This window comes from Egretta garzetta, unplaced genomic scaffold, assembly GCF_000687185.1.
Source record: "Egretta garzetta isolate BGI_Z169 unplaced genomic scaffold, ASM68718v1 scaffold56, whole genome shotgun sequence".
Classification (NCBI taxonomy): domain Eukaryota; kingdom Metazoa; phylum Chordata; class Aves; order Pelecaniformes; family Ardeidae; genus Egretta; species Egretta garzetta.
The window spans coordinates 8,285,380-8,297,204 of NW_009260182.1; the positions used below are offsets into that span (position 1 = coordinate 8,285,380).

Below are 11,825 nucleotides of genomic sequence, written 5' to 3' on the forward strand. Positions count from 1 at the left end.
TGGAGAGCCTTCCTACCGCTGGTCTTGGCCAACAGTCCTCTCCCCACCTGGTTCGTCTCAGAGACAAGGTGAAGACAATGAGAGGGACTCTAGCACTGCAGAGTTAGAGGGGAAAGGCAGGTTGTTTCCTAACAAGAGGTAGTAGGAGAGAGGAACCCTTCCATCAGCTTGTGCCCCGTATCTGAGACAGGGATTCAGGGGAGCACATTGAGGAGGTGCTTACCTGGAAGGCCACGGAGTTTGCAATAGTCAAGAAGATCCGCAGGGGCAGCGTGGCTTTGTAGGACCGATGGCTCCAGAGGCGGTGAGATCCAGCTGTTATTCCCAGAGCACTCACCAGGAAACACAGAACAGCTGGAGAGGAAAAGAAAGTGTTGGAGCAGTTAGAGCAAGTCAGCCTGCAGCAAAGTTTTGGGCAGAGCAACACAAAGGCAGGCCTTCCCCCAGAGGTGTGTAAGCAAGAGAGGAACCTATGGAGAGCAGAGATTGGGGCAATAAAAATCAACGTGAGAGTGCCCAAGCTACCACAGGCTTCCTGAGCAATGTGGGGCAAATCACTTCAGCTCTTCATCTCTGACAAGGGAGGGGGCTCCCCCTTACAAGGCTTGTCACAAGGATTGGTTCTTCAGCATGGTGCCATCTGTCATGGCGCAGGATCGTCAAAATTGTATAAAGCAACTGCTTCCACGTAGCCCTGTGGTAACAGCTCTGCAGTCCACCAGGGAACAGCTTCCCCCTTTCCTCCCATCCCAAATAACCAAGGGTCTTGCTTTCCTATCTCACCACTCCTCACTAAATCTCTTCTGCATTCTTTTCACCCAGAGGTAGTAGATGATCTTACAGTTCTTCAGGGCGACAGCTCAAGCCTAGAGTTAGGCTTCTCTTCTGCTCCCTTTCTGAGCAGAAGCTTGCTAGAAAAAGATCTGTAAGCTCAGACACCGAGAGGGAAGGGTGCGCATCTGTGCACAGGTCAACTGATCCACCTTCAGTCCCCTGGGGGAAGGGACACCTTCACAGTTTCCCAGGGAAAACCTTGGTATAAATTTGCAGATTTCAGCCAATTGGTTCAATCATGAAAACAGCTCCTTATTGGAATCATAGAATCATTTTGGTTGGAAAATACCTTTAAGATCATCAAGTCCAACCGTTAACCTAACACTTCCATCCCACCGCTAAACCATGACCCTAAGCACCTCGTCTACCTGTCTTTTAAATACCTCCAGGGATGGGGACTCGACCACTTCCCTGGGCAGCCAGTTCCAATGCTTGACAACCCTTTCATTGAAAAAATTTTTCCTAATGTCCAACCTAAACCTGCCCTGGCACAACTTCAGACCATTTCCCCTCATCCTATTGCCCATTACCAGGGAGAAGAGGCTGACCCCCACCTCGCTACACCCTCCTTTCAGGGAGTTGTAGAAGGTGATAAGGTCTCCCCTCAGCCTCCTCTTCTCCAGACTATTCTTACACGTAAACCTGTGGATAGGAATTGCTGGTATGCTTGACAATACCATTCAGTTCAGCCAAATGGCTCTCATCAAGCTTATCTTGAACCCAGAAAATAGATACTCTGCCAGAAACTTGTCTGGAATCAGAGGTCTGAGACACAGGCAAGGCCCTGTCACCCTGTTGTTTCATTCAAAATAATCCAGGCTTTATTTCTTATCACTTCCTGCTCCCTCTTCCTTCTGTCACCTCCTTTTTGTTTTTCTACATTCCAAAACTAATCTCTTATCCGCTAAAAGCCAGTCTCGGCTGATTTAACATCCTCTTCTGGCCCCTTAAACTTGCATGAACCCTCCTCACTCCCATCCTGCTGTGTAATAGCGACCTTCCCTGTCTGCTGATCTGACCATGACTTCCCACCTTCATCTTCTCCCTTGGCTTCCCCGCCTGCTGCCAAATGCAGTGCAAGCCTTGGACCAGCACACTTCTGCCTTGTGTCTCCCAGGACCTCTGCAGTCTCTTGGAGGAGCCAAGCAGCCACTGGTCATAGCTGATTTATAGGGCACAAAAAGGGATGAAAATGCATGCAAGCGCAGCTGGATCCAGCCTTTGCAAGAGACGATGGAGCTGAGCAAAGCTCACAAAGCTGGCCAAACCTGGAAGGGAAGAAAGGACTAATGCTGGAGCAGGGTGTTTGGTTCAGGTCTCCCTTTGGCCTTACTGACAGGAAAGTACTTATGCTGGACACCTTGAAGGTCTCACCCAGCCCCATGATGCTGACCTGAAAGTTATGAACCAGTTCATGACCAGTTCCCCATCGGTTTATATTTTAAGACTCATTTTAAATCAGTCACTGTCCCCACAGATTCATACAGAAGAGCAAACCTTGAAAAACTACCTAGCATGTGACCTATTTGCAGAACCTCTCTGCCCTCAGACACAGCAATAACAACAAAACCCGCTCCTGGATGCTTCAGAGGCTTCCTACCAATGGCAGAAGGGTGACTCACCACCACTCTCCCTTCGACATAAGCTGCTATACCCTGCACACAGCATTTCATAAAACCGCTGGGCAACTTTACACCTACAGTGCACACCTCAGTAGCTGAATTAGATGTCCAAGATTTGACAAGTAGTTTATGGCAGAGCTGAGAGCAGCATCCAGGAGTCTGGATTTAACCACCAACCTATACAGACTATCAGAAACACCAGACGGGGCATCTGTGGAAAACAACATCAGCTTGCAATGGATGTAGGGGGCAAACTGCTGGGGAAAGAGGCCAGCTCTCCACTGTGGGGCAAGTAGGCATGAGTTAACAGTGCACTGGGCACAAGATGAACTTTGCAATCTTTCATGATTTTCAGTGGCACTAGAAAGTAAATGCCAGGTTGGGCATTTAGAGTACAGGCCCTCTTTATAGCCCTGAGTTCAGGCTTTCTTCTCTAGTGAAGCCTCACATGCTGACTCAGAATTTTTTGGTAAAAGAGGCCTCCAGGAGGCTGATTCTGGCTGAGGACTTGGTATTTAAGCTTTGCAGGAAGGAAGCTCATCTGTATCTCTTTTATACAGGCAATTCTCAGAATTTGCTCATGGACAAATTTCCCCCTTGGGAAAAGATGACATCAGCAATGAAGACGTATCAGCAAGCACAAGGAATCACAAAAGAGACATGGTGGGGACACTGACAGACCCAGAAACCAGACAACCCAGCACTTTTGGGTAGCCTTGACTGAAAGCTTTTGTTAAAAATTTGGAAGAGTACCCACTGCTTTTGGGTGGGGTATAGAAGAGTCACGGCCTTCATCCAAAGCCCATGAACCTCAGCAGCTCGTGTTGATTTCTCTTGGACCTGTGTCCAGGTCACTACAATGGACATGACTGACTCTCTAATTATAATCCCATGCTGCCTTGCCATATGCAGCAGACATAGTTTACCTAAGGAGCAGACACTTTCTGTGGGAAAGGAGCCGATTCTCAGTCTATGCATACACGGCATCCAACCCCGCAGAAACCCAAACCCTACTTGGGGGCTATTAGCTCCATCAGCTATACATACAAGTTGTTGTGACAATGACAGGATATGGACAGTAAGGTTGAAAGGCCTGGTGGAAAACAGAAGAATCCAGCACCCTAATGATTCAGAGGGTTCATCCTGCAAACAGGTACAATGATGATCATTGCATAGCCAGGGAATGAGCATCTCAGGGAAGGAACAAGAAAATCTCCTCCGAGACCATCCACTAGGAATGAAATTGGAAAGAGAATAGAGAAGGTGAAATAAAGTAGCACAGATTTTCACAGGTGCCTTGCAAAGCTGCCTCAAACTGAAGGGCTTAGGGACTCTGTCAGCCGAGGTTTCAAAGTCATCTTCCACACCGTGCTTTGAAGTATCCAAGATCCAAAAGATTGTCAACTCACAGGTGATATTCCCAATGACCCATTCAACTGGAACACAAAGAATTATGACCACTGGCAGTAATATGCACTCAGTGCTCCAAAAATTAAATGCAAAGCATTCCAGATTCAGTCATGTCTATATGACTCACTAGCCTTTGCCTCTTCAGGGCCCAGATTCAGATCTCAAGTCATGATGGGAAGCTAGGAATGTGCCAAAGGCATTGTCACCTGCAGTCAACACCAAGGATGTTTACATGAAGAGGTGTCCCTGCTCCAGCAGGTGTCCTTGAGCTTCCACTCGGTGCCAGGGAAAACTACATCTTGAGACTGCTCCCTCCTTGCCTCCCAGCCCCTGCTCGCCAGGAGAGTCATGCTACTCTCAGGAGAAAGATACCAAGAGCAAGGAAACGTGTGCAGGCTGCACAAAGGGAACAGTGTTCAGGAGGAGCAATAGGAGCTACTGTTGCTAAAACCTTACTTCCCCATCTGGCAAAATCAGAAGTTCCGCTCCACGCTCAGAGGAGAAGCACACCAGCTGCTAGTTAAGCCCGGAGAGGACACTAAGTGGGGAGGTGTTGCCAGCAGTAGTCATGATGCGAAAGTAACAAAAAAGCTTCTGTAAACATTTTGCTGGACACATCCCTGGGGGTAGTACTGGCTGAGATTTCCAGGCTGTCAGAGTTGCCTAAATTACCCAGCAAGATTGAACTTCATGCAAAGCAGCAGCAGCAAAAAATGGTAACAACCCACATTGCTGGCACTGCAGTGAGCTAGCATATTGTCAGAGCACCACGTCGAGAGGAACCATCACTGTTTTGTAGACATTGCTGGCCAGGCCAACAGGGGTTAATACAAACATCATCAGTCTGCTGCACCCAAGGGCCAGGAAGACAACCTGCAAATCACGTTTTTGGGGCGGCTCAGAGCAGCTGGAGAAGAAACTGTCAATCACCGTTGCATCCTGGTCTTCCAGACTCAATCTCTATGCCGTTTGGCAAGTGCAGTGAAATCTGCCCACGATCCCTAAAAAGACTGCGCAAGACTTTGTCAGCGCAGTGGAGAAGACAGTAAATAAAAGGGGAGCTGGCTAGAAAGCCTTAGTGCTGGAAGGGCTTGGAGAGCTCTCGTTATGGCAAACTCTCACCTGATCAACAACCCCAGCTCGTTCTGGGAAGCTCTGTACCAGAAAGAGATCAGGGGATACAATGCACACAGCAATGCAGAACAGCAAACAATGATGAAGGCAGGGCTGGAGAGCTTGAGAGACAAAGGGGAATTAGCACACAGAGGAATGAAAACAAAAGAGGACACAGTCACCAATATAACTGGTTTCAGAGGAACAGGAACATCAAGGAGACAGTGGCCTGGATGAAGAGGGTATAAGCAGGCGATTGCTCCTTATAATAAAATACAGAAGGTAGATCAGCTACCAGGCACCACAGCTGCCTGTAGCATCACAGCAGAGGACATCTGGGGCCATATCAATTTTATATTATATGTACATAGCCTAAGGAAGGAATGATCTGAAAAACAAACAAAGAAATGAGCAAAACCTCCAGCAGCTCCAGAACTACCACTGGGAGAGCTGCTCTGCCATGGTGTATTGCCGGGAGCAATAGTAAGAGACGTAAGTCTCTGCTGCTCTATCCTTGTGTGTAAAATGGGAACCGTAGTCCACTCTTTGCTACAAGGGGGTGCTGGGAAAGTAACAGCAAGTCGCTGAGATGAGAAAGGTATGAACTGAGAACAGGGCAATGCAAGAAGGAGCAAGGAGCCTTGCTGAGAAGCCAGACCTGTGGAGGATCAGAGCATCCCAGCTCCGGTCAGCACTGGAGAAGAATGGAATGTAGGGGAAAGCTCTGACTTGCCTGCAGGGTGCAGGGAAGGGTGGTCCTTTCCCAGAAGAAGTGCAAGGGATGCAGGACAGGGAGCTCTGTGGAACTACTCCAGCTTTGGTAAGGCAGGATGGATCTTCAGCCAGTCCAAAACAATGCAATTCCCCCAGACTCCGTGTCCTTCTCCCATTCCCAGAGTGTCCGTCACTCCAGAAGCCACGGAGGAATCTTGCAGTGCCTCACAGTGGCAGGAGAGCAACTGAGCACATCAGAGCTGACTGAGGGAGGGGAGCAGGCAGGACTGGCATCAAGTAAAAAGCAAGGCAGATTCCCGTGAAATGCCATGGGATGCCATACAGACATCCTGAACAGGCACGCGGTTGCAAAGAGACCATTTGGGGTAAGGTGGGGCTTTGCAGAATGCAAAGCAGTATTAACCTTCTGGATCAAGATGCTCGAGCCCACTTAAGTATCTCGGGGGAGCTGAAGGGAGAAGGGTTGGATGGATTTGGAAACCACAGTGCATCTCAGCAGATTGAAATGAAACCGGCAAACCCAACTTACCTTTTCCCTCCTCCTTGCCCCAGTGCACTGAGGCTATTTGGCTGGGGCTGGAGGACCCAGGCTGTCAGTTCAGCGTGTGAGGGAAGCCAGCAGCCCCTGCCGAGCCTCCAGCTGAGAGCCCCAGGATGGGACACACAGAGCAGGACCGAGAGCCCTGAAACGCTCCTCCAAGGTCGTGCTGAGGCTGCATGTTCTGCCCGGCCCTGCCACCCCGGGGAAAAGCACAGCCCGTCAGGTTTTCACAAGGGAAAGGCCCAGCAAGCTCTTTCATAACGGCCCCCTGAAAGGCCACGCTGGCTGTGCAGGGAACACGACGGTGCCTCTGCTTTTGCAGAGGTTATAGCCAGCCTCTGACCAAGTCCTGTGGCCTCCAGTGATGCTCATCCCCCAGGCCTCTGCCTGTGAGAAGCTGAGGTGGTCCAGGAGGGGAAGAGTCAGTCTGGCCATCCAGGGAGCCATCTCCTTCCCAGTCCAGCTGTGATGGTTGTTGCTCACAGCCATTAGGAGGCCAGACTCTGAGAATGTGACAGACCAGGTGGGTCTCTCCAGGGCCTGTTTGGGCTGGCCAGGACCCTGCTGCCGGCTGAGCACTTTGCAGGAGCACCAACTGAAACCAAAAGCCACACCAGCAGGTCTCAAATTAAACTGTCGCTTTCGTTTCAGGATGCTCTGTTTCACAGGAAGGCAGGGGCTGGATGCAATCTCTCAATCTCCCCACTGGGAGCCGTTTGGCTTCTTGACTCCTCAGGGGTCCGCACAAAGGCTTGTGGAAAGCAAGGCTCCCCTGCAGCCTGGGCCCTGGGCCCAGCTGCCTTTCAAGCAGTCAAAGGAGAAGTTTGGTTCCTACCCAGGGCAAGGTCTCTGAGAAAGGGGAGCTTCGCTTAGCTACCTTCTGCTGGGTTGTGCTTTCCATTGGAATTTGCTGCCTGGAGAGATGCTTATTTATTTTTTGAAAGTTGTCAGGCTCAGTTCCGGGATGATGGGGGCTAATCTGTGCTTTTGTAAGAACGATAAAAGACCTGAGCTTCAGACTTAACTCTTTGACTTTTATCTTCAGCACAGCTGTATTTTACCTCTTTCCTCTCACACACACGGAGGCTCTGCAGGATTTATCCTCCTTTGCTAAGTACAGGAATGGTTCTTGTCTTTGGACAGCAGCCTCATGCTAAATAATGCCCTGTACCTTGCCTCCCCAGCCACACCTTAAAGTGCTCTTGCTAGCACCTTTCTTCCTAACTTCCTGGGAGCATCACAATACTCCACCAAACATTTTCTGTACTTCACCCCAGAAGCAGCTGCACGTTCAGTTGTGGGCTACTTCCAAGCCGAATGCCTGTGAATTAAGTTTGCTCTTTAAGCAGTCAAGCAGTCCCCTGCCAAATCCTTCCCTCTTGTGCATGACCTTACAAGAGACACTAGCAAGCCCTCCCACAGCTTGCTATGAAGTTGGCTGAGTAGCTTCTTCTAACAGTAGACCTCCATTTCCTTCTTTCTCCTCCCCGAGTCTGTGGGCCTGGAGCAAAAAAAATACCACCCAACAAACAGGTTTGCAGATGCCAAGAAACAAGCGGAGGAACGCACTTACCCCATGCCAACGTCTGGATCTTTGCAGAAGGTATCAGCACCAACCCGACTATGGCCCCTAGATGCAGCAGGCTCATGAGGATGATATTCCTCCAGACGTATCTCAAGGGGGGCTTGGGGCCCTCCTTCTCCCGGTAGGTCTCATCAAAGAGATCATCTACCATGCCCCGGTCTCCTGCCAAGTCCTCGTGATTGAGTAAGTCCTTCTCCATGACGGCATCCCCATTCCTGGTCACCCGGGAGGTGATGGTGCCAACAGTGGTGGTGCTGGAAGCGGAGGAGAACTCCTTGGAGAGGCGGCAATGGACATTTTCAAGAAAGGAAAAAGGGAAAAACAAAAAAGAATGTGGTGGTTACCAATGCAGGGAATTGAAACACAAACAGCTAGGCTGGCAGTACCGACACTTGCAGCCTGCAGTTCCCCTGGCAGGAAAACTTCTTTCAGCTGAGCCCTTGGCACCAAGAATTGCCCCACAGAGTCATGGCCTGAGAGGGAGGGTCCTGATCTTTCTGAGGAGAGGAAGTGAATGGTGAACAAGGTGAAAAAAGTAAAGTAAAAGACTTGAAAGCCAGTCTTTTTCCCACTAGTGGCATTGGTGAGATCATTTGCAGGCTGCAAGGATTTTCATTTTCCTTCAGTTTTATTAGTAGGCGTTTTTAGGTGGGCTTGTGGTCTAGGCCTGTGCACAAGCAGACAACAATAAAGGAAATCGTATGAATGAACAAAGGGGTGGGAGCAAATTACGGTCTGAAACACAGTTTTATTATAAATCATTGGGCTTCTCCTGACATCCTGCCTCTTTGTGTAACCCCACTAGGGATGACTGGAGGAACACCAGGAGGATCCGCAGGGGGATTCCTCCGGGGTGCCTCCTTACCTACCCCTGCTTCACCTCCCAAGCTGGGACATGGCAAGACCAACACGCTTGGACATCAGCAGACGGAAACAGCCAAGTGGTGTGCTTCCCAGTTAGACACCCTATCCCACGGCTGTTGTTAAGCCTCTCTCATGCCTTCCACCCACAGGCAAACTGAGGCACGGGAAGACAATCCGCTGAGCCAAGGCCACCAGCAGGCAGAGAGGAAGTTTTAAGCAGCGAGTTGGCTCAGCCTGGCTCCCGGCTCCCTTCTGCAACCGTGACACAACATTCCCTCTGCACACGCTTGTTTGCCCTGGCTGAGTGACAGCCTGCCCGATCAGGCATGCATGACGAAAGGAGCAGGCAGGACTGACCCTAATGAGACAGGTCACTGAACCCTGAATCACCAGTTTCCATCTCCATCATGACAGCCGCGTACTCGCTGGTGCGCACAGCCCTTTGTCAGGCCCAAGCCTGAGCACCCGACTGGGCTCGACCCCGGGGGTGCCAAGCACGTGGGAGGGCGCGCAGCCCCCATCCCCTCGCCTCCTGGGAACCTGCCCGAAGGACACATCGCTCCGCCGCCCGCGCCGCTGCCTCCACGTGCAAAGCAGCACTGAAGGTCAGCCGGCAGGAACGGGAGAGCCAGGACCGTGGGAGGGAGTGTGGCCAAGCTGGGAAAGCTCCTTGAATCCCAACAGTATAAATCTCTCCTGAATTAACAGCAGATTCCCACGCAGGCACCCGGATTCGTAAAAGACCACCGTCCTGCCATGGCCTAGTTTCCTGAGGGAGGCATCAGAATCAGGCCAGGCAGCTTACGTGGCCACCCCAACTCCTCCCTTTCCCAAGGGTAGAAACTAGAGGGTTACAGACATACCTTCCTATGGGGAGGAGCTGCCAAAGATGACAGATTCCCCACATTTGGGAAGTAAAGTGATCTCCGCAGAGGGAGCCCTCCAACTTTTTCCTTCTGGAATCAAAGTTTAGAAAGGAAAAAACCTGGACACAAAATATCCTGCTGCTTTCACTGAACCCCGGCAGCTGCTGAGCTTGGGACAGGCTCCTCTGCATCCCAGCTAAAGGCTCTCTCTGCCTGCTTTCCTAATTAATGTTTTGAGGGTAGGATACTCTGAGCTGCTGGAGAATTCAGCGGCAATCCCTTCCCCCCCCCCCCCCCCCCAAAAAAAAAAAAAAAAGAAAAAGTTATCCTGAAGTGCTGGCCCACCTGCACCATTTTGGGGGCAGGGAGGAATCAGGTCCTGCCTCCCCCCCCCCCCCCCCCCCCCAAAAAAAAAAAAGATCCATGAGAAACGTCTTCTAATCCAGAGTTTAGGCAAGGAAAAGTCTTGCCCATTCCAAAGTGTCAGATATTCTCATCTGGCGTTTTGGCAGGAAGGCACAATTTTCTTCCTTGGCTGGAAGACAATCTACCAAAAAGACCTAAGACTTGTCTATGCAGGAAAAATTCCCAACAGAGATCTGCTGGTATAATTAGACGGGTAACACTCCCCATATGGACATGCTGCTTCTAGAGTAAGAATGTGGGGTTGGAGTTGCATTTTTCTCCTCCACGATAGCTTATGTCACTGTCAAAGTTACACAGGGGCAGAGGAGGAGGAGGGAGAGCGCAAAGGAAACAGCAGAGAGGAAAAAAAACCCCTCTTCTTCCAGAGTTGTAGTAGCGACATGAGGAATTTTACCAGCATACCTATGCTGCTGGAATTACACTGATATAATCAAGCCGGTCATTTATCACATGTAAACTAACCTTATACCAAAAGGGCTATGAAACAGTTGTGAAACACAGCTCCACCGTTACAGACACGGTGGGGAGAGCAGGGGAGGAAGAGGGAGGGAGAGAGTGGGCAGCTATTTAGCTGGAGACCAGGGAAACGAGAAGGAAAGAAAGGATTTTTACCCCCTTATGGCCATAGTGGCTCCTGCAGCTCCTACCGAGGAAAACGGGATGGGGATTGATGTGGGATGTAGAGCTGAGAGGGGGAGGAAGCCAGCTAAATCATTTTCATGAGCTCTCCCTCATTTCTGAATGACTTTGCAGCTCTCATCTGCAGAACAGATGTGTTCCCCCATCTCCACCCCCACCCCCCCATACCCTACCAGCACTGAACACGCCATAGGTGATCCTGGCACCCAGCCAGCTTATACAACCAACTGCAGCTCAAAGGCTCCCGCGACGGGTTCAGCCTAGGGGCCCCAGGGCACTCAATCTCAGGTCCAGTATATTTGAATATGCCCAGCGTGACCCAGGGACAGGATTCTTTCCAGCCTCCAGGATATGCCCCAAAATACATGCCAAGACCATGAAACGTGGTCTGCGCACACTGCCCTTTGGCATCCATCTCAGGTGGGGAGAGGAGTAAAGTTCTTTACATCACAGCATCCCTGGAAGGTCACGGCACCTGCACAAAAGGACCGGGGGAGACCCCGCACCTTGGCGACAGGCAAGAGAGCAGGGCTGTGATTTACCTCTGCTCCTCAGCACAGGCAAAAGGGGGGAAGGATGAGAAGGCGAGAGCACAGCAAAAATAGAAAATAAAATCTCGAAAGATCCAACAGCTCTACGTATCTTCCTGGTGCCGGGGTTGTTATTCAGACCTTTTTATGCCAAAAATGGGCAGTCTCCCCATTGTATGTTTGCTTAGCTCAGGCAATGCAGACACAGTCATTCATTTCATCTGGGCAGCTGGCCGCTTTCACCTTGCGTCTGTCCTAGAGACGCTCCCTGCTGCAACATTTACCTTAAAAATGCTGTAAGTGAAAGCCCTTTTTTATAAAAAAGAAATTCAGAAAATTTTAAAAATCACAGTCTGAGCACTACCAAAAAACCCCCACGATCTCTTGGCACAAAAGACCTTCCCGAACAGCCCTCACCAGCACGCTTAGAGGGACGTTTTTAAGATGAAGCTGTATTTTATGCTCGGTCTGTCCGAGGGCACAGGCTCCGCGGTGAGATAACCCCAGCGGCGGCGACCCCCGCTTCATGCACGGTCTCCCCGTGAGGCTCGGGTGATGTCTTAAGTAAGTAAGCACCGCATGATTCCGCCTCACGACTGAGAAGTGGCACGGAGAGGACACAGACACACACATACGTGTGCATACGTGTGCGTGCTACCG

General features: G+C 50.5%; 1 protein-coding gene across 1 annotated transcript in view; it reads right to left on the reverse strand.

The window, feature by feature from the left end:
• SCD (stearoyl-CoA desaturase) overlaps positions 1–9,924 on the reverse strand; it is an 18,725-nt gene extending 8,801 nt beyond the window's left edge. Inside the window, exons 1-3 of the mRNA XM_009642034.2 lie at positions 9,916–9,924; positions 7,829–8,114; positions 224–354 (exon numbers count right to left, since the gene is read on the reverse strand). Coding sequence (XP_009640329.2) covers positions 224–354; positions 7,829–8,114; positions 9,916–9,924 — 426 coding nt within the window. The remainder of the gene's footprint in view (positions 1–223; positions 355–7,828; positions 8,115–9,915) is intronic.
• Positions 9,925–11,825: the final 1,901 nt, after the last annotated feature.